General features: G+C 39.5%; 1 protein-coding gene across 5 annotated transcripts in view; it reads right to left on the bottom strand.

Moving 5' to 3' along the window:
• ERC1 (ELKS/RAB6-interacting/CAST family member 1) overlaps window positions 1–22473 on the bottom strand; it is a 483911-nt gene that overhangs the window by 43926 nt on the left and 417512 nt on the right. For all 5 annotated transcript variants that reach the window (XM_081060693.1, XM_081060695.1, XM_081060696.1 and 2 more), the window contains one exon: window positions 2301–2489. In XM_081060693.1, the coding sequence (XP_080916819.1) occupies window positions 2301–2489 (189 nt within the window). The remainder of the gene's footprint in view (window positions 1–2300; window positions 2490–22473) is intronic.

Raw genomic sequence — 22473 nt, 5'->3', positions numbered from 1 at the left:
ATTTCAGAGACAAGGCAGGAAAGGGCACATCAGGCAGAAGGATCAGTATGAGCAAAATGACAGAAACATGAAAACTGTAAGTAGTTGAACAGTTTAAAAACCTGTAAGTAGTTGGGTGTGCTTCAAGGATAGGGTGAGAAGAGATGTGCATTTCATCATCAGGACAAATCAAAGAGGCCTTGTGTGATATGATAAGGAATGTGAACTATCCTATCTGCCATCCTCCCTCTTCCTCTCTTTCTTATTCATTCAACAAATATTTATTGAGCAGATACTATATTCCAGGCATTGTACTTGCTACAAAGGCTACAGCATTGAAAAAGACCAAAAAAGGACAAAAAAAAAAAAAGACAAAAAAAAAGATAAACAAGGCTCTTGTCTTATCCTCATGGGGTGCCACCTGGGGGACCATGGTGGCAGTGAAATGCACAGGACATACAGAGTTGAGTAACACAAAGATCAGTCACAGAAGGCTCGACATCCTCAAAAGAAACAAACTCACAAAACACACACAAAATAAGCCAGTAGGTATATTAGGCAGTGATTCATATCTTATGTTTCTTGGGCTTCAAAAACTAAAGTCAAACCTGATCACAATACTTTCATAGGCAAATCATTTTGTATTATTCGAGGTCAAGTTTCTCAATAGCCTTAAGTTCTTGCCTTAAATGCTTACTTTGGGTGAGGCAGCAGAAAATTGGTTGATTTTTCTACCAATCTTCAGCAGCAATGGAGAGGCGTGTAGAAAGGTGGTGTTGGTTGCTGTAGTCCTTCACAGATGACCTACGTCACCTGTTTCCCAGGTTTCCCAGGGAATACTGCTGAAGATACCTCTCAAGCAATAACTTCAGTAACTGAAGCATATACCCACTCAAGGGGAAACGTGACAATATTCACACAGTTTACACACATGAGCAAAATTGTTGTGATGATTGCAGTAGCTTGGTTATAAAGTAACGTGCAAAGGCAAGTTCATGAATGGATTCCTGGTTTCATTCATTCAAAACTTTCTGAAAAGTTCTTAGCTTGAAATTTTCTATCTTGGTCTCACCTTGAAGATATTTTATTTCCCTTGGAAAGCTGAGTCAAGTCCATTCGGGCGTATTTGAAAAACAGGATTGAGCAGAAATACTTTTCCCATGTCAAAGACAAACTGTTTCACAAACAAACTGCTAAACTTTGATATGTCGCTATGTCAGTGCTTTCAGAAGCACTGTCTTTCAACAAAACTTTGAAGTAAAAGTTTCCAAAATTAACTAATCGTGTACTCTGATGCCAGTTGGCTTCCAGTTGCATTTTCACGATGTGGTTATTACTATCAAAAGGAACTATTAGGAATCCAACTTAAATCTGTCTTTTATATTTTTCCCTCTTTTAAGAAGAAATTAAAATTTCTACGGCAACATGCTAAATTTAAGAGGTAGGCCTTATCTTTTCGCATCAAATAAATAGGATAGATAACTAATTAGGCTGTTAAATATGTCTATTATTAGGCAATATACACATAATGGGAAGTAAATATAGCTCAAAGATTCCAGTTTGCATTGCTCGACCTGTGGGCTGTCCCTGCTACCTTTAATATCACACCATGGGAGCTTCTGCATTTAACACAATTTTCCTTCACACATTATGAGTAAACAAATAATGTTTAACAAAAAGGAAGTATTTGGGTGGAAAACAGTACATAGCTTGTTTTAGTAAATTTGCGACATCTGTGCATTTAAGTCTTCTGGTTGGTCTGATCACAGCCTGTAAGAGGATACGGGTACCATCAACCCCTACCTGGAAACTAGGAGCTTAGAATGAATGTTTTAAAAACTGCCCTATTTCTCTCTGTTTATTCAATTTCTTTTTCCTTCACTTTCCATGTCTGCTCTCTACCCCTATCCTCATCTTGTCTTCTCTTTGTTTCTTAAAAACTCAGTGTGTTGTAACTCAGTTACCTAGAGACGAGTGAAGACACATGTTACTGACTCGTCAGGAATCCCTTACCCAGAAGTCCTTAACCCAGACTTTCCTTGAGAGGCCGTCACTTCTATGAAATAATGCACAGCATGTTAACAGATTGTCCTTAATCCACTTCCTTCTTAATTAGCCCTTTCTGATACTTGAGCAAGTTACACGGAGGAAGAATAAAGTGGCACTTCCTTGAAGGCTAATTCCTATCAATTGAAGAACTAACGATTGCTAAGAATCTTGAATCTGAGCACTGAATTCCCTAAGGGAGACCCTATTGCATCGACTTAAGCAGCAGCTGAGTTTCCAAGGGATCTTGTCAAAAGTCCAAGTGAGAGACTTACCTGTTCCCGGGTCATCTTCTGCAGCTCATTTTCCCAAGTTGCCTGGTCATCGTCTAAGTTATAGGAAGCTGGTGGGGTGAGCCCACGAAGGATCAGGGGGTCTCGATCATGGCAGAGGGCTGTCAGGTGTCCAATATACAATTTTAATTTGCTTCTATTTTGGTCAAGTTCTAAGAGGGGCTGGATGATCTGAGGTGAAAAAAATGAGGAAAGTCAAGGTCAATCTGAAACGAGAAGTTCAAATATCTTTATGTTTCCCAAGCCAAAGGACACTGACCAAAGGCTAACGCTCTTCTAATCACTATTGAAACCTTCAGGATTATAAACAGTTCCCACAGTTGTGCATTTCCAATGTTACAGCCAAGCTCAGTTCTGGGGGACAGGGAGGGAAGGCTGGCTTAGCATGTCAGCAGGAGACTGAGTCCCATACTTGGGCAGGGGACTAAGCACAGGACTGGCCTTTTACAGAGATGGTATTCCTTCCTGATTTCAGTTACACGACTTCTCTTCCCATTTATTTGTGAGTAGGTTATAACCAAACTGTTAGTGAAATGTGCTCATTTGAAAGCCTGAACAACATATACTTCATGTGTTCTTCCGCCTCCTGGAATGGAAGAAAAATTCTGTCTCTGGAGAAGGTTCATGTTTTCCTTGGCCAAGAGAAGCAATGAGTGAACTCATTACCAAACTGTCTCATCCGGGCTTAAGTTACCCTCGTTCCTTTCACAGAGGTTCTCAGATACTCTTTAAACAGTGATTGATAAATCTTTATATAACACCAAAAACTGGACTCACAGCCAAAGACTCTGAAATGCTCTCAGCTGTAGCACTGGTTCTATGTTTTTCTTTAATATAATAATATTGTTTTTTTTTTTAATATTCCCTTCTCTCTGGATGAACAACTGTCCCTTTTCCCCTGTGGAAGCCCAGTAAGTGGTGGACGACTTTTGCCCCAGAATGTCATTTGACAGCTTGCACGACAGCACTCTGATCAGGTACTTGGTTGCTGGTCAAAGCCCGGGTGTTGACGAACAGTTGGGCCAGACCCCACATCTCAGAACACTGAAATGTTACAGCAGCATCTGCTTGACACACAGCAGCTGTGAGAGCTACAAAACACTGCCAAGATGCTGGCGGTTCTCAAAATACGCCCAGGGCTTCCACGGCTGAGGTCTGCACCTGCTGCATGTCACGAGGCTCGCTTTTTCATCAACAGGACACCTCTGACCTACCTAATGAACAAGGGGCTCAATAATCTTCAAGTTAACAGAAATGAGGCGTGGTGTTACTTTCAACAGTGACACTGATTTCTCCCTGGCCTCCTTAGAGGACTGCTCCCATTGCTTTCCTTCCTTTTGAAGAGTTTTTAAATTAAATATTGTATTTCTTATTATGAAATCAATTACTTATTTTCCTCTGAAAAAAAAGGGGAAAAAGTCTAAAAAAAAATAAAATAAAATAGCCGAAAGGTATTCCGAGAAACATTTTAGTAATTTTCTTTCAATTCTTTTTAAAACTTTTAACAGTATGAGACTTCACATTTTACTTGACATCCATTTAATGTTATATTGTAAGTACTATTCCCAACATAACCAATTATTGGAAATTTTGGTTTGTAATGGCTGCTTCATAAATACGTTTAGTTTGTTTCCAATACTATTTCCATGAAATAATTAAGAGGAGAGAGCCAAGGCTTAGTGGCTAAAACACAATCTTTATCATACTAAAGAGATCAGAGTTCAGAGTTTAGGCCTATATAGTATAATATATAAAATAATATATAATATAATATAATATGATATGATATGATATGATATGATATAATATAAAAGTTAGAGCCTGGCTAGACAAACCAGAGAAAGTGAATTCATTTAGCATTATTTTTATTTCTAATCTCTCTCACACACACAATTCCATAAGGATAAGGGGTAAACACTTAGGTGTGGTATGGAAGGCACTGGGCTCCATAAGAGACCCCCAATGAGCGGGCTCAAGGCACCAGTTCTGTACTCGTATTTCCTACCAATGCTGTGACAGACATATGAATACTGCCGATCACCGAAGAGGTGGTTTCAATAAAGCAGAGGATTTGGAGGGTGGGACATCACCCAGTTACGCACAAATAACACCAATCTCTCAAAAAGAACTGTATTTTATTTCTGATGCATACTCACTGCAGAAAATTCAGAAAGAATTCCAAAGCATCATCTTTAAAGGCAATATTCCTTTAAATGCATGTGCACTTTCACTTCAGTAATTAAACTGTCTAGTCGTGGTTTTGCTACTACATCCCTCAGGCCTCCAAGCAATGCAACCCATTTTAATTTCCATTTTAGTTTTTAGCTTGGACTTCTTTATCTTCCTTCATAGAAACATTGATTAAAAAAAAAATCACTTTTGGGATTTCCACGGTGTTTGTACAACTTATTCCCATTCTGTGTTTGTGCCATCACATCTGGGTTGCAAGGCTGAAAACACTGGTATCTTGGGTAATTACTGTTTGGATTAGAAAACAGGTATAAAAAAGTCTGAGCACTAAAGGAAGGGGGCCATGTGATACCTAGTAGTAATCAAAAGGTCCCACCTCTCATAGTAAGATGGAAAGATACAAGCTTACGACTGTATGAACGGGGATGAAAAGATTGACTTTTTAGGTCCCTATTCTTAATCATAGATGAATTTCAAGCTGATTTAACACATTTCATGCGGACGAGCTAACTGTTTAGAAAACACAGTAGTGTTCTGCACTCTAATTTTCAGTCTAATTTTGAAAATTTAAAAAAAGATGGAATTTGAAACTTTTTGAAGGATAAAAACTCATTCTGTGCAATGGCCAAGATGTCTGTTCTTTTTTCCCATGACAATGAGAACTGCTTTTTAAAAAACAAGACCAAAAAGCTATAGAGCTTATTATGTGAGAATACAAAACTGCCCAGCTTGCATAGTTCCCAAATCTATCCTTAAAAAAAAATAACATCGGCCTCTCTGAGACACATTTCACCACGTCAGTCATGTGGGAAAGGCCTTATCTCTTCCCCCTGACCCCCAATCTAACTGGCGTAGGCCACTTAGAAAAGAAACTGTGTTTCCCACAAGGTAGAACTACCACTGCCAAATCTCAAATGGGTAGAGGGACACTTGCCAAGTAGAAAGAGGATGCCTTCTGGGATCCAGAAGCAGTATCTTTCTTCCACATACAACCTAGTGCATTGGCAAGGATTCCTACCCAAAACCATCAGAAATGTGGTCAGGCCACATTATTTCTAAAGCTTTGCAGAACTATATAGTGCTATATCTTTTTCTGCAAAAAGGAGTTAAAAAATGAAATTGTCAAGATAACCTCTGCTTGTATCAAATATAATGCCACACAGCTACATTCCCCCAATCCTACATTTACCAAGTTGTTAAAGAAAAGAATTTAAATTATAAAAAAAGATGAGGGATTTTTGATTGATGCACCAAGAGTTGTTTCTTCTTGCAAGGATTTATTTGCTTCTGTATTAGTTCCTCAGATTGGCTTCGGAGGTCAGCATTTGATGACATGGTGACAGGACAATGATCTTCCAAATGTGTTTATTTTAACCTCCTTTCACTTCAGTAAGACAGAGGGGTTGCTCCTGCATTGTCTGACACAGACTGCAACTGGAAATTCTACAGTCCTCCATTTCTGTAACCCATTCCTCTGTGAGACCTGAACACACTTTCTTAGACCACTCGGCTTTTCAATACCTGGATGGAATGTGCAGAGCGAAAGGCCCCAGCCAGTTAATTACATGGTCTGCTTTTCTCTCCCCTCTGCTGTGTCAGACACTTACTCTAAATATAGGGTAGCTGGTTGCAACATCTTCTAGAAACTCATTTGCGAAGAATGGTGTATCTTTGCCACAAAGACAGGGTGAATGGTACTGAACAGTATCTGGAACTTACGGTACTTGCCCTGGCGGTTCTAACATTTTGTTGTTTGGAAGATGCCTTTTTTTTTTAAAAGATAACATTTGCTGATTACTTACTGTGTCCCTGGCAAATTATATTTACTATGATTCTTCTGTGGCTAGCTCAATGCCCCCTTTTTTTGTTGTTGTTTCTCTCTCTGCTGAAGTCTTTGGAGGCAAGTTCAACTGTCCATATATTAACTGCATCAATGCTGGTGGCAGTTGTGACTTCTCACTGGACTGCCATGACACTTCCTTCCGTCCTCCAACATCGGTATATTCAGAAAGTCCCAGAACAAGTGACACGTTAACTTCCCAGAGACATTATTATTCTCTTAATGGCATTCTTGTTCAAAGGCCAGCAAAGAGCTAAACTTGGAAAAGTCAAAAAGGAGGCAAGTGAATAAAATTCATTAATCCAGCTTCAAAGTCTTTTTTCCCCTCAATGATGAAGTTTATCTTCTTGGTCCATAATGTACTTAAGGATCAGGTCGATGAAGGATTGTGGTAAGTCTCTTCACAAAGGCCTGGAGCTTTGTGTTATGTTGTCGCTTAAATGCAGCTATTTTGTGAAAGAATAGAGTTCTTGAACAAAAATACAGTAAACCCTCATAATATTTTCACTACACTGATTAGATATATGGCATATCAAACCACACATATGGAAGCTAAGAAATTCTGTAATTCACTTAACAAACATTTAGTGAATGCCTTTGTGCCATGCCATGTCCAGTTTTAGCTGATGACAGTATTAAGAATAAGATGTGGTTCTATTCTACGTTAAAAAAAAATCCTGAAATAATAGAAGTAATGTCTTAAGTGTATGCAAGAATTAAAACATGTAAATTCACGATTTATTGTTGTATTCTCTTTAGGCAAACCCTTTTAACTTCAGGCAAAACCTTTGTAGCTAAACAAACCTCTTTGCCTTGATCTGAAGCTTCGTCTGACTAGTTAGTCTTCGTATGTAAAGTCGGGAAATTCAAGCTTTTTAAATTTTTAATGGTCTCTGAGACCCCACCTTTTAATCAGCCTTCCCATATGAGTACAAACAGAAGGATTATTAATGGATTCCTAAATGTTCTTGGTGTCATATTCCTTACTCATTTTTAATCCTAACAAATAGAAAGTACATTTGAGAATAGTCCTTATTTTATACTTCTCTTGCAAGAGGTACACTGGACCAAAAGAAGCCTACCTGATCTACCCCCTCATAATAACCTACAAAAAAGTCTAAACCTCAGAACAGTTTATAAGGCACACCTACATAATCTCCACTAGAAAACAAAACTTACTGTTAACATTGAGACTCTGGAGAGTTTCAGTAGTGTTAGAGTGAGTTTGAGGACTTAGCTACAGTCATGGAAAAAATTCCTATTATAACGTAGCTGTGTTTCTTTTAGGGGTAGGTCAATAAACTTCTGAAATTCAGAAAAAATTAAGACAACCTAAAGTTAAAGGCAAGACACTTCAGAGTTCCAAATCCTAACTCCCATTTCATAACTATTTTCCATGTGTATCTATTTGATTCCTCAAATTACATATAGTGTGACTGTCTTATGTTTATCTTCTGAAACAAAAATAAAAAATCATGACAGAAGCAAAAAATCCAGAATGATATTACTTATACTATAAATATTTACTAAGTACTTAGACTATTCTATCCTAAGCAGGATCCCTTCCTCGGCCTCCTTATAGGTCAACTACCATTCTGACTTGCTTAGTTAATGAAATATTTGGATCAGGGAATCACTTTCTCATTCCCCTCATCGATGTACTGGGGACCAAACTCTTCTTGTTGAGCAGTCTTCAGTCAGGCTCCTCTGAAGTCTCTTCACTAGGCCGTGACTTTTGGACAGGTTGCCTTCTCCACCTCGCCCTGCTGCTGGTGGTTTAGACTGCATGGCCCAGGCCTGTCCTAGGCTAGCACTGACCTATAAACCCTTTCTTTCAGAAAAGCTTTCGGTCATGAAAGCTTTTCTGTTTTGTTTTTTTTGCTTAACAAGGTGAGATAAAAAAATATTAATTAGAAATATTACTACAATAGATAGATCTGGTTTTAAGAGTAAAAACTCTTTCCAAAGATTTCATATTTAAAGGGCTTTATGGTTTTTAAAGTGTCTGAAAACTGCAAAAGGCTACAGGCTTTGACATATAAAAAAAAAAGTAGGAATCATTTTTTAAATACCATGTGATCATTTTCTTAGTTATACAGCTCAGAATCTGTTGACCAGCTTCCTTTAAGCAAAACAAAAGAAAACATGTCCGATTTCTTGAACCAGCTATGAAGAGCAAAAATTCTGTATTCAAAGTTGGAAGAAGATAGGAAAGATGAATCTTGAAATCTCAACTATTGAGCTGCTAACTATATTTTGCCTAGTTAATCTTCATTCAGTTGAAACCTATCCCATCTTATGCAATGTAACAAACACTACTCAAACAGAAGTGGGTTGGAGGGCCTGCCCACTAGTGAGAGAAGGAAATTTCCTGCTGCCCGTCTATTCATGTGCTTATGGAGGATGTTAAGGCTACAGGTATTTCAAGTACTTGCTTTAATACTTGGAAAGTTGTGAGAAAATAAGCTTCTTAACCAACGAGAGGGTAGACCAGTATGTCCAGGTGAAAACAGTGCAGACAAATGGGTCTTAAGGGTAGAGAATCCTACCATGAGGCACATAGCACTTGCAAGCCCAGCAATCAAGGGGACGCATATCATGGATCCTGAAGGGATGGTTGGACGACACAGTGAGACAACTAGAATCACGAAAGCCACCCATCCCACTAGATTCAGAAATGCCAGGAGCAGGTATGTGTTCCAAAACTCTTCTTCCTTGCTCTTTAGAGCTAATAAAGATAGAGAAGGATCTTAGATTCAGTTGTTGGCTTGAGGCTTACTTCTCCACAATAAATCATTGATTGTATTTTCCTGAACAATGTAGGGGTTACATATTTGTGTGTGTGTGTGTGTGTGTGTGTGTGTATGTAAGATAACATAAAATATCTCAATGACTTCCCCACTCTACAGTAAAGTTCCAGGGCTATACACACGTACTTACATATGAGAAATTATGGGGGGAAGTCTAGGCATGCGAAAAAACATAAGGCAAAAGAGGGTGAAGAGAGGTTCACACTTTTTGAGTAGACAAGCCCAGAAAAGGCCCATGCCGAATTTAAAAGGAAAACGAGGTGGGCAGTTGGCCTCAGTCGGGATGGCGGCCTCCACTGCCTGCAGGCATGTGAGCATACTGGAGCCCTGGGATGGGCAACTCACGCCCCATTCTGATCCCATGAGGTCTGGTGCTTAAACTACCCCCTACTATAATTGCAGTCAAGCACGACAGCACTTCTCAGCATTATTATATGTCTGCCATACAGACAGATCTGAAAAACAGCAACATGCTTGTTGCCTGCTGGGCAAAACACAATAACAACCTTATCACAACATTTCATTTTTTCTCTCTCTAATGCAATGTACCAATTGCGTTGGGTGTGGAGGGGAGGCCAAGTGAAGCTGCCCATGTTAAAAAAAAGGAACCTCGTAACCTTGATACTATCTCAATAAGGAAGGAAAAATGTAACAAAGGCTGGGAATCTAAATCATAGGGCACACATCCACTCGCTCCTCACAGTCCACAAGAATACAGAGAAGAAAAGAGCCACGTACATTGTCTAGTAACTGGGAGATTTGAGAGCTTAGCTGTACAGGAGCTGCCAAACAGAGGCTGGTCTCTGGAGGAGACTCTTCTGTAAGTAGCAGTCATTTCAAGATTAGGTGAAAGGTGTGTGTGCGTATTGTGTGTGCGTGCATGTTGTGTGTGTGGGGGTTATACGTGTACACAGAAGAGTTGGAGAGGAAACAAAGACAATTTGCCAATTAGTCACAATTCTCATTTCAACTCCAACGCACTACGCAGATATTTAGAAGCATACTGCTGTGGCTGCTGAGTCTCGTGTCTGAAGACTCCGGTAGACATGGCTCTTCACTGAACGGTGCTTAACAAGAACGTGGCTTAAGAGGGCACAGGTGGGGGAGGGGAGGAAATGAAAACCTAAATGTATCTGTAGCTGTGTATAAAGATCAGAAACGATGTCTGTGCTATTTAGAGAAAGACAAGGTACATACAGGAATTTGATCTTAATGATGACGTGGAACGAGGAAACAGACCAGGACAGGTGACGATTTGGTGTAAGAATGGACATGTGTGTGCTGCTGGTGGCGGTGAAGGGGGTGAAGGGCAAGATGGGATGAAGGTCTGAGCGGAAGGGCCCTTGGTCAGTATTTTCAGCTTCAGTACACCTTAGAACTCTACATACCTGAGAAACTGGACATGTTTCTGAATGTTACAAAAGAGCGCTTCAACAACTGAAGCCATGCCAGGACAGGAGGAACAAAGGGTGTCTCCTTAATGTCTTCCTCTCATTACTATAAAGTGAAATAAAGCCGGGTTCTCAGTGAGCCAGCAGCTGATTCTAGGAAACGCATGGGTGTCCTCCCCCTACCTCCACCCCACAGCTCTGTTTCAGAGCCACACACTATCTTCTCTTCCTTTCCTCGCCACCTCTTTTCGCTCCTCCTGACTTACCCATGTGAATAATCTTTATTTCTACGCCATTATCACCTCTTACCCCTCCCCCACAAAATGTCAATGTATCTGAGAATTTAAGAGGGACCTTGGCTGCTCTGAGTTGTCCTTCCTGGATTTATGTCTGCCACAGTCAATCAGGAAATATTTAGAAAGTAAATTCCTTCTGAAAATTTTATGCACCATGAACAAATCCCACGGATTAACCATTTCTAGACATCACCCCTTTTACCTTGGCTTTGGGTGGAAAAAACAAAGATTTGGGAAAAAACTTAGGAAGACTTTTTCTACCCATTTCCTTTATTTGAGACTAAAACTTCCCACACAGTCACTGAATTAATCTCTCCCTTCCCGATCTCTGAAAGTTGAAATTGCTCAGCATAACACAAATTCTGATAGACATCAACATGTCCATATTACTTGTCGTTGATGATTAAACAAAGCTTTATTACTTGAGGATATAAAAGTGACTAAGACAAAAGAGGCCCTACACAGAAATACCAGAAATCCTACAACTTTTGACTTCTTATACGTTATAAGTTAATAGACGGGAATTCAAGGCATGCCAAGACTCCTTGTGTATACATAACCCAGTATTTGGTGGAAGAGCCATGTGCCCTGACTCCCTGTGACCTAACACAAGGCTCCTTTAAGTGCTGATCGAAGATCACTTCTGAAGTGTAGGGTCACAGTGGAGCAGTCCCACTGGAATGTGACAAACTGAAGGGTCAGCAAGAGCAAATCCTAGCATTCTGACAAAGCTGACCAGTCCTGAGAGAAAAACGGCAGAGTGATAGCAAGTGAAAAGATAAGGGGCAGGCAGGCCAAGGGAGAAAGCTCCCAGGAACCAGAAATGGGGGCACATCTAGACTGACACCCGCTAAGCTATATGATCCAACAAAGAGTAAGTGGCTCCTAGGATAGTTGTAAAGCGACTTGATAGTGGCAGAAAGAAAGTTAAGTTTGTATAGAATCTTTGTATTTGTTTTATGTACCAGGTTCTAGCCCCACCTTGTAATACAAAGCTACCATACACATGGACCCACGTCCAAATTTTGTAGCAGTTTTATTGAGGAAACACAAAGGAGAGAGACCACGTTTCTGATATAATCAGAATGCCTAATACTATGGGTGTTTCGAAAACAGGAAACAGAAGGAAATTGAAACCAACTCAAGCGATCAAGCAAAGAAGAAAAGGGAAAAGAGAATGCAGAAACATACCTTTTCTTCATCACCATGTTAACCTGTTCATGTAATCAGTGCTTTTCTTTGGTCTCTTTCCAGGGAGTATACTTTTGGTGTCATAGACTTTAACAGCGACTAACAGGACGACTAGCTCTCTCTACGCTTTGGCCAATATGCCCAGATACCTGCACCACACAGTGTGGGGGATTCTGCACACTTAATTGCCTTGTGGGCTGCAGGAGCTATCATCTTATATATGAGATGGTACTGCTGACCAGAAATAGAGTGCCTTTCTCAGATCATCGACAGAAAGCAAAGCCTCTGCAATCTCATTTATCTAAGCAAGAAGATCTCATGCCATTTGGTCTGCTAAACTTTGTTCTTCATCTGTCTAGCAAACTGTCCACACATCATTTCCCAGGTGAAAGAATTTTGCAAAGCTGTCCTAAGGCTGAGGTGTGCCTCAGACTATCTTGTGAGTTCCGTGCTGACCCTCTGATGTACCTGAAGATTTTAAGCTTCCCCTCATTTCATTAACATGCCCACGTCCCTGACTTTCTATTTCTGTGTTTGTGAATGAGGCATCAGGTTCACATGCTACTTAAAACACACATACACACGTACATACGTGTACATACACACACACAGGACATGGTCTCGCGGGCAGAGGCCAGGCTCCTCTGAACCGGAACTCCTGTATCCTGGTCTCTTTGGAGCACTTCTAACTTGGCCCTTCTTGGAAAGCACCGTTGTTTGCCTGGTGCTCCCATGTTAGTTACTTCTTCCATGAAACATTTTGTTAGTCATGGAATTAAATTAACTTAGATGATCTGCTGCATCTTATGATCTTAACTAAGAATTTTATTTACTTGAACATTTCTCTGGCAAAAGCTGCAGTGGCACCTCACACCTCACAGCACTACATTTGGAGCAGACGCAGTGGCCTCTATTCTTTGTGCCAGGGAAGGCAATGCGGCTGGCTGTGGCCATACCCAGGACCATGGACAGGACAGATGCCTTCAAACACTAGTTGTGAGCATGCAGGCCTTGGCTGGTAGTCATGTTATTACTGGGGACCCCGTGACAGACACTGAATGAGAAAGGCTTTTGGCCCCAGCGGCTGCCCTCACCAGACAGAGCAGTATCACTGATGTCACATGCCATCAGATCCTCGCACTGTCTTCGTGACTGTGAAGCAGTGAGAACTCCAGAGCAGTGCAGAGCAGTAGTTAAGGGCACGGGCTCTGGAGAGAGACTGTCCGGCTTAATTCCAGGGTCTGCAGCATTCCAGCTACGAGACCTAGGACTAGTCACTTTGGGGACAGTATATTTTATGGGATTGTAATAATCAGTATGTCCATCACACAGTAAACTTCTTCAATAATTATTAACTATTGTTATTTCCAAGAATGTATTTCACCATCTGTGAAATAGAACAATGCTCATCCTTATCAGGATCTGAGCAGACGTAAAACAGAAGTGATTCTTGGTCAGTATAGCTGACATTCTGACCCTGCGGACATCTAAACCCTGTCATTTGCACTTAGTTTCATATTCAGTGACTATGGGTATGCGATAATGGTATGCGAAGTGACGAGAAGCACAAAGAAGAATGAGATAAGCAGTACGATAGACCAGAGGTTGGTGAATTACAGTTCATGGGTCAAATCCAGCACCGCTGCCTGTTTTTGTACAATCCATCAGCTAAGAATGGTTTTTACATTTGCAAATGGTTGAAAAATAATCAGAAGAATATTTGGTGACATGTGGAAATTATACGAAAATTAACTTTCAGTGCCCATAAATAAAGTTATATACAATCATAGTCATATTCACTCATTTACATATCGTCTATGGCTGCTTTCACATGACAACAGCAGAGCCTAATAGTTTTGACAGAGTGTACAGTTCACAAAGTATAAAATATTTACTACCTGGATCTTTACAAAAACATTTGCCAAACCATCCCTGTAAGAGACCAATTCCAGATATCAGGTTAATTATAATATTAGAGAGGAAATTATTGTAAGTTCCTCACAGATTAGTTAAGAAATAAGTAATAATTAATTGTTTTATAAAAAATTCAACTTAACGAATATTACTTGTATGGATAGTAATATCAACACAAAATAAAACACTGGCTAAATAGAAAAGTGGATTTGGCAGTAGGCACAAAAAGAAAATTCACAGTTGCAGAAAGTTATAATTAGTAAAATTTCATATGGACAAAAAACCCTATTGATAAATAAAATCTTTATAAAATTTAAATATGGAAAAGAATTCATATTAAAATGATTCAGTAAAACAAGAATACTGAAAACGTTATACATTTTTGGCTACATGTATGGAAAACTGATAAAGAAATTAAACTGAATTAACTTAGGGTTAGCTCCAGGAAATATTCAGTAAAATTCCTTCACATTGGTATAACCTGATTTAAATATTTGTGACTGGGTCAAATGTTTCTATTGACTCATCCTCAAGATTAAACAAGTATACATCACTAACTGGATCAAAACAGCATCCTGTACTCATTTTGAGTACAGACCATAAAAGACGGAAGGAATTGTGGAGATCATCTCGGTCGCCTACTCTCTTATCCTTGCCCCCCTTTCTAAATGAAAAATTCAAGGAACAGAGAGCTAACGTGACTTGCACGTATGGTTCGGAGTTAAGTACTCTGTGTCCGGGCACCACAGCTTGCTGCTTGTCAGCTTGACTAATTACAGAATACGCAGGCTTTACTTCATTGCTTCTTATCTAAATAGTTCCTGTGGGCAAGTTAACTTTCTGAACTATAACTGGGCTTTTAGATTGTATTCTCTATTTTCTAAACCAAAAGAGACTTAGAAGAACCAGAGCTCCTTGATAATAAATACATCCCCACTTATCAAACTCTTCCATTATGGCACCCATTCAGGCCCACAGCACTATTCCCCAGGACAGAGAAAGCTCTTAACTGACCTTCTTTCCAGTATTCTCCCCTTTCTGTCCATCCTCTAGAGACTGTAGTGGCATACTAAGGTCCTCATGCTCTATCTGTTGTGACGGCACCAGCCTCCAGGCTTGTCACCCAGCCTCTATCCACCCCTGGCCAGCCCTGACACACTGTGGTGGTTTTATAATGAGTCCACAAATTCTTTGACGTTCCTCTCTTCAAAAGTAGAGTCTAAGACACCCTGTCCCATCAAACGTGGGACGGTCTTAGTGACTTGCTCCTAAGGAACAGAATGCGGTGATGATATTCAACTTCTGATTCCAGGTCATAAAAGACATCATAACCTCCTCCTTGGGGCGAAGTCAGATGCCGTGTCAGGAGGACATTCCAGCAGGCTTGTGAGGAGGGCTGCTAGGTGAGGAACTGCAGGTTGCTGCCCAGAGCCAAGAACTGTGCGTGAGCCTTCTTGGAATCAGATGCTCCGTCCCCAGTCAAGCTTTTGGTCCCAAATGATATCTTGACTGTAAGAGGCTCCAAGTAAGAACTACTGGGCTAAGATGATCCTGAATTCCTGACCCAGAGAAACCACTGAGATAACAAAAGTTTATTGTTTTATTATGCTGCCAAGTTTTGCAGTAATGTGTTAAATAGAAATAGATAATTCATATATACACCCTAGGTACCATCCACAGTGAACTACCAAGATTATACCAAATTTGCTCTAAGGTTTATAATAATTTGTTATCTCTACTAATGTCTAAAATTATATCTGCTTGGCAAATGCCTATTGCTCCTTCAAGAGGCAGCTCAAGTATCACCTCCTCGGTGAACCCTTGAGTCTCTTGTGGAGACCAGGGTTTTCTATTGCACCTTGTATAATTTTTTCTGTTGGAGAAAATCTGTTGTTTAGGGTTTTGACTCATGTACTTTAATCCATATACCTAGGGCAGTGTAGGTACATGGTAAACTCCCCACAAATATATATAATTTTTTTCCAAGTCAAGTTGTCCTTTCAACCTTAGTTGTGGAGGGTGCTGTTCAGCTTCAAGTTGTTGTCCTTTCAGTCTTAGTTGCAGGGGGCGCAGCCCATCATCCCTTGAGGGAGTCGAACCGGCAACCTTGTGGTTGAGAGCCCACTGGCCCATGCAGGAATCGAAACGGCAGCCTTTGGAATTAGGAGCACGGAGCTCCAACCACCTGAGCCACCAGGCCGGCCCACCAATAAATATTTTTTGAGGTAATATTCTCACTTCAGTTGGTTTTAAATCAAACAACAAAAACTTTAAATCACACTTGGAATTATTCTTTGTGAACTTAGGACCCAGATGTCAATGATAGGGAGTGTGGAAAATGTGCTTTTCAGTTTGCTAAAATAAAACACAAAGTTAGGGATAAACATTCTTGTTCAACTTTTGGAAGAGATAACGTGAATACTATGTTTAAAATAGTGACCCACCAGCAAAATGACTATGAGAACTTAAACATTTAAGATGTTTCCATTTAATATCAAAAATGCCAAAGGCATTTTGAATAACTTATTTTATAAAATTTGAATAACTTATTTTATATTCACATGAAAAGGAACCCAGATAGTCTAAGCGCTTTCTAGGTTTGCCAAATCCCTCCTCATGCAAAAACTTTGTGATTCTAGTCTTGGTATTGAGTAAGAAAGATCGTACATGTTCAGCGTTGACTATATTTCAATGAAAAGAAATGAAATTTTGCTAACAAGTGGTTTGCCTTAAAACCTAAATTTTCACCAGCCATCTGTTTTAAATATTTTAAAGACTAAGCCTCAATTTGCGCTGTGCTTTGATCTCCTAGGATAATAGGACGACAATGATACAGTCCAGCTACACCTCAATCAAGTGTGCTCATTTAATTTATCCCAGAAATGCTGACTCCCAGATCCAGCTGGAAACTTCAGCCTCGTCATCGCAGGATCAGGAAGAAGAAGGAAGACACATCAAGGGAGAGCAGCTCTTTTGTTTTGGTTAATGATACATTTTTGTGTTCAAGAAAATATTCCTTTAACGCAAAACAGATAGTAATCTTAAAGACAGAGAGAATGTATAGAAAATAACAAATCAGTGAGGAGCTGAGGACAAGTTAATGAAAGGAGTACTGTAGAAGCCTAGCATAACAAGACTGGTGCTTAGCAGTTCAGATAAAATGTGAGTCAAATCAGATACTCCAAAACATAACTCTATAAAATAAAAATGTGATAGAATAGACAAGTGTTAGGCCTTCTTCCAAAACTGGCATTAAAAGGAGGTCCTATCATATGTTACCTGGGCGGTGTGGGGAAGGAATTTGATATATTCTAGAAGGAGCACTAGATATTGACTGGAGCTAAGATCAGTCTGGGAAACGGATAAACTGCTATACAGAAATGGTGTCAGAGTATAGGTTAACCTACTACCAATGTATGAAACTTAAAATAAAATACATGAAACTTTCCTTTAGGGTTAAACTCAACAAACATTTATTGAGCTCGGTTGAGTCTCTGTATTTTCCAGAGGACGGTGAAAAACAATTAAGCTGTGAAGAATTTTTTTGCACTAAGTGTGAGGATAGTTTTATTGTCCAGGAAGAATGTCTAAATCATAAATAATACTACAAATAAGAGGACGATAACTCTTCCGCATTAGGCAAATGCTCATAGTCATTAAGATAAAAATTCATGGATTTGAGAGCGTATGTTCCAGAGATGTTAAAAACACTGTAATTTTCAGTCTAAGAAATAAGTCAAGTGAGTCACAGGACAGTGTCGCCTTTGCAGAAACTACAAAGGGTGTTCCTGTGGAACACTAGAAATGATGTCTTAAAAATACACAAAGAAAAAGGCCTCTTACCCAAATTACTTACAACTTACTCATGTGGCCTAAGAGGTCCCTGCCTCCACTGAGCTCTTGTAGTCACCAAGCCTGTCAACAATTACTTAGAGCCACAGTGCAGAGGTGCTGGCTTCTGCTTCTTTCATTAACTAAAACTCATCCTCAGGTCAGAAGAAAAGTCACCTGCCACCACAGGGTGCTTCTTAAAGGTACTTAGGTCCGACTTAACATTTGTGGGTCACCTCCCATGCCTTGATACCTTGGGGTGGTATCTCTCTTGTTGCTCAGGCAGTACTAGTGAGCTTACTAACAATTCAGTCAGAGATTCAGAAAAGATTAATCTCTTTTGCTGCAGGAAGAATTAATTATTAGGATTGTGCATTATTTGTGTAATTAGAGGAGCGTTACTAATTAGGAGAGAGGAGAAATCTACAAAGCAAGCAGTAGCATCAATAGGTCTCACAAATGTTCTAGGGTTTTATCACAACCAGCATCAGTGGCACTGCCACAGCCATTTACTGAGCACTTCCTATGTGCCAGGCAAAGGGCTAAGTACATCAGATACATTTTTAACTTAATCCTCACAATAATCTTTGCTGGAGGTTTTATCATTGCCATTTAACAAATGAGGAACCTGACACTTAGAGAAGAGGTTAAGTGCTTTGTGAGAAATTGCCAAGTGGGTCTAAAGACAAAGCACGCCGCTTACCACCAAGTTAAAAGGCCATAAAAATAATATAACTGCTTTATACGGGACAAAACAGAAAACACATATCTTCAGTTACATAGATGGGTGTAACATCACATTTTAAAAGGTAGAAACCTATAGGTACACTAACGTCCACGCATCACAACCAGGACAACACCACACAAGAGAAACAATAACAGTCAACTGGGACACAAGAGTATTAACTGACATTGCATGAGTGGTGCGGTTATGGTAGATTATGTCTATTATTATAGACAATTCTTTTCCTTGTCTATTTTCCAAGTTAAATGATTAGTGTTGACTACAAATCCTCCTCTTCCCAATTTATTACATACCTTACGTGAAAGCTTGGGCATGCATGAAGGCACCTCTGTCTCACACAAAGGAGGTCCTATGTAGTAATGTACAGTATGTGTAAATTCTGAAAGGTAGCGAGAAGAGAGGGTATACGAGGTATGATCAAAAACTACAGTGAATGTTTAAATAAAAAACAATTATTACAGTAAAAGACACATTGCCATTAATCCTCCTCAGAACACTCACCCTCGCTTTGAACACACTTATCCCATCATTCTTGCCACTTTCTGAAGCAGTTCTGGAAGTTCTTTCGTGAGTGCCTTTATTTGCGTTATCGTGGCTGCCTCAATGTCCTGAATCATTTTGACTTTGGGGAAGAGCCAGAAGTTGCATGGTGTCCGATCCAGTGAATAAGGTGGATGAGGACACACGTACTGTTTTTATTTGATAGAAATTGCTGTATCAGAAGCGATGTGACATGGAGCCTTGCCATTGTGATAAAACAATATGATGAATGCTGTTGTCGAGTGCCATCCAATGGAAAGGCAGGGATCTTCAATACAGGAAGTGGCACACAGAACCTCAGTAACAATGTATGACAAGTTTCAACTAGTTTGGGAGAAGGTGTGTTTTAAAGTGTGCCGTAAATCATCCTCCATCATGACAACGCTCTGTGTCACACATCGTTTCTGGTACACGGCAATTTCTGTCAAATAAAAACATTACAGTGTGTCCTCACCCACCTTATTCACTGGATCTGGCATCGTGTGACTTCTGACTCTTCCCCAAAGTCAAAATGATCATGATAAGTAAATGTTTTGAATTGATTCAGGACATCAAGGCAGCCATGGCAGTGCAACTAAAGACACTCATGAAAGAGGACTTCCAGAACTGCTTCAGAAAGTGGCAAGAACGATCGGATAAGTGTGTTCGAAGTGAGGGGGAGTGTTTTGAGGGGGATTAATGGCAATGTGTTTTTTACTATAATAATTTAAAAAAATTTTAACATTCACCATATTGTTAGATCACACCTTGTATAAGTCAAGGAGATACAGTGAGGCCAACTCCTGTTATGTCTACTTCTGCAGTAGGACTGGGAATGATGCTATCTTGATGGTCATCCAATTGTGAAGACTGACTGGGCTTTTAGACAGACGGGGTGAAAGGCGGTTTGAGATATTTCTAGGCTGGTGACCAGTTATCAGAGAAATCCTAGTTGGGCATAAAATATACGCATTTACCTGGAATACCCCTGTGTTGTACCTCCTGGGGGCCTAAATGTCCTCATGAGCCATTAGGAAGGCAAAAGCAGCCATCTTGAAGGAATCCCATCAATTATAATACTGTTACAGCAGAAAAATGTTTTTATAAGAAAAACGTGGAGCTCTTTGGTCCTTGCTTCCAAGATGACCAAGAAAAGAAGAAATAGCTGTCATGACAAAAAGGGCTGTGGCTGTGTGCAGCTTATTCATTCCATTAACTTGCCTGATGTGTGCCCAAGGACAGAGCCATTAAGACGTTCATTATTGTACAGAGAACAAACTGGTGGATGCCAGAAGGGAGGGCGGTTGAGGGGCTGGGAAAAATAGGTGAAGGGATTAAGAAGTACAAATTGGCAGTTACAAAATAGTCACGGGGATGTAAAGTACAGCATAAAAAATATAGTCAATAATATTGTAATAACTCTGTGTGGTACCAGGTGGGTACTAGATTTATCAGGGGGATCACTTCACAAATTATATAAATGTCTAACCACTATGCTGTACACCTGGGATAACATCATATTGAATGTCAACGGTACTTGAAAAAAAACGACCTTCATCATTTGGAGTGTAGTACTGTGTTTCCCCGAAAATAAGACCTAGCCAGACAATCAGCACTAATGTGTCTTTTGGAATAAAAATTAATATAAGACCCGGTCTTATTTTACTATAAGACTCGGTCTTTAATACAATACAATAATATAATACCAGATCTTATATTAATTTTTGCTCCAAAAGACACATTAGAGCTGACTGTCCAGCTAGGTCTTATTTTCAGGGAAACACAGCAGAAGCTGCAGCTGGCAGGACATTTCTGAAGCAAGGGTCTTGGACACCTAGTGCTTCTCTAGCTGTGAGTGAAAGTATAGCACTGCCTGAGTCGTGCCGTTCACAGTAAGGCAGTCAGAAATCATCTCCTGCAGCCCAGGAGGACCAAACAGCCCCACCCCCGTGTAGACCTGCAGGTGCAGCCACACAACCTGTGCCAAAGCCCATTCAAGGATCTAAGTCCTTGAAGTCTAAAGCAAAACTATCCTCTGGAACAAAGTGAAATGGGACTTATATTAAAAGAAAAAGGTGGAAGATAGAATGTGGTCCAGTCACAAACCATTTTAAATTATGTAAGACAAAAGAATGATAAATCGAATTCTCAAGTACAACGGTACACAAAACATGGAGAAAAATTGGGGCAAAGTGTTTAGGCATGATTCTAATTAGGAAATAAAAGCAGCATCCTATTTCTATCATAGTGTTGACAGGGCTTTCAAATATGAAGTAGTATGCATTATTATATCTTATTATACGAACCATTATAGTCCACAAACCATACAATATAATTGTGCAGTGGTCCTCCCCTTAGTTGAAGGGGATATGTTCCAAAACCGTAGCATATGTAGGGTTCGGTAATATCTGAAACCACAGATAGTACCGAACCCTACATATACTATGTTTTTTCCTATTCATACATGTGTATGATAAAAGATTAATTTATAAATTAGGCACAGTAAAGGATTAACAATAACTAGTAAAAAAGAATATAACAATATACTGTAATAAAATAATGATATACTGTAATAATGATACTGTAAAAATTCTAATGATGTAAAGGAATAAAAGTTATGTGAATATCTTGCGGAGATGCTAGACTAAGGGCTAATTATGTCCCAGGCAGGACAAAGTGGGATGGTGCTAGATTTCATTGCACTACTCAGAATGTACAATTTAAAACCTATGAATTGTTTATTTCTGGAATTTTGCATGTAATATCTTCAGACTGAAGTTGAGCGGGGTAACTGAAGCACGGAGAGCGAAACTGCAGGTAAAGGGGGACCACTGCAGTTTAAATTTAACAAAACCTGTAGCCTAGAGCAAATATCCTACAATTCTGGAAAATTTCTGTGAGTTAGAAAAAAAATGTAGGTTTTAGAGAACGTTGATTTTTAAAGAGACTAACCCTAAAAATACAAAAATTTGGTGTCAAACAACTACATCTTGTTCCCATCAGCATTTTTCTGACTTATCTGTGAAAAACATTTCCCAAACTAAAAACTAAGAATCTGTGTGTCAGATACCACGCAAACGCTCTATAGAAGTGAATGTTGACTATACGCAGGTTAGCAAATGACACCCATTATTTGTACGGAAAATTATGGATTTATAAACTACTTTCACATTCACTAGTTATAATCACACTCATTCTAGAGATGAATAAACTGAGGTTCTATGAGGTTAATGAATTATGTGAAGTCTCTGATGTTCATTCAATGCTTTTTGTTATGTCAAACAGCTGTGTACATTTTTCTTGGATAATTCATGTCAAAGAGAAAACTGGACATATCTGAACCTTGAGGAATTTAAGTGCTCAGTGCATTAGGACCAGAAAAATGATAGTTGATCCTAATACTAACTCTGTTAGAGAAAAACAATGTT

Source organism: Rhinolophus hipposideros, assembly GCF_964194185.1.
Source record: "Rhinolophus hipposideros genome assembly, chromosome: 9".
Lineage (NCBI taxonomy): Eukaryota > Metazoa > Chordata > Mammalia > Chiroptera > Rhinolophidae > Rhinolophus > Rhinolophus hipposideros.
The sequence above is the reverse complement of the archived record's forward strand: the minus strand, read 5'-3'. Positions and strand labels throughout refer to the sequence as shown.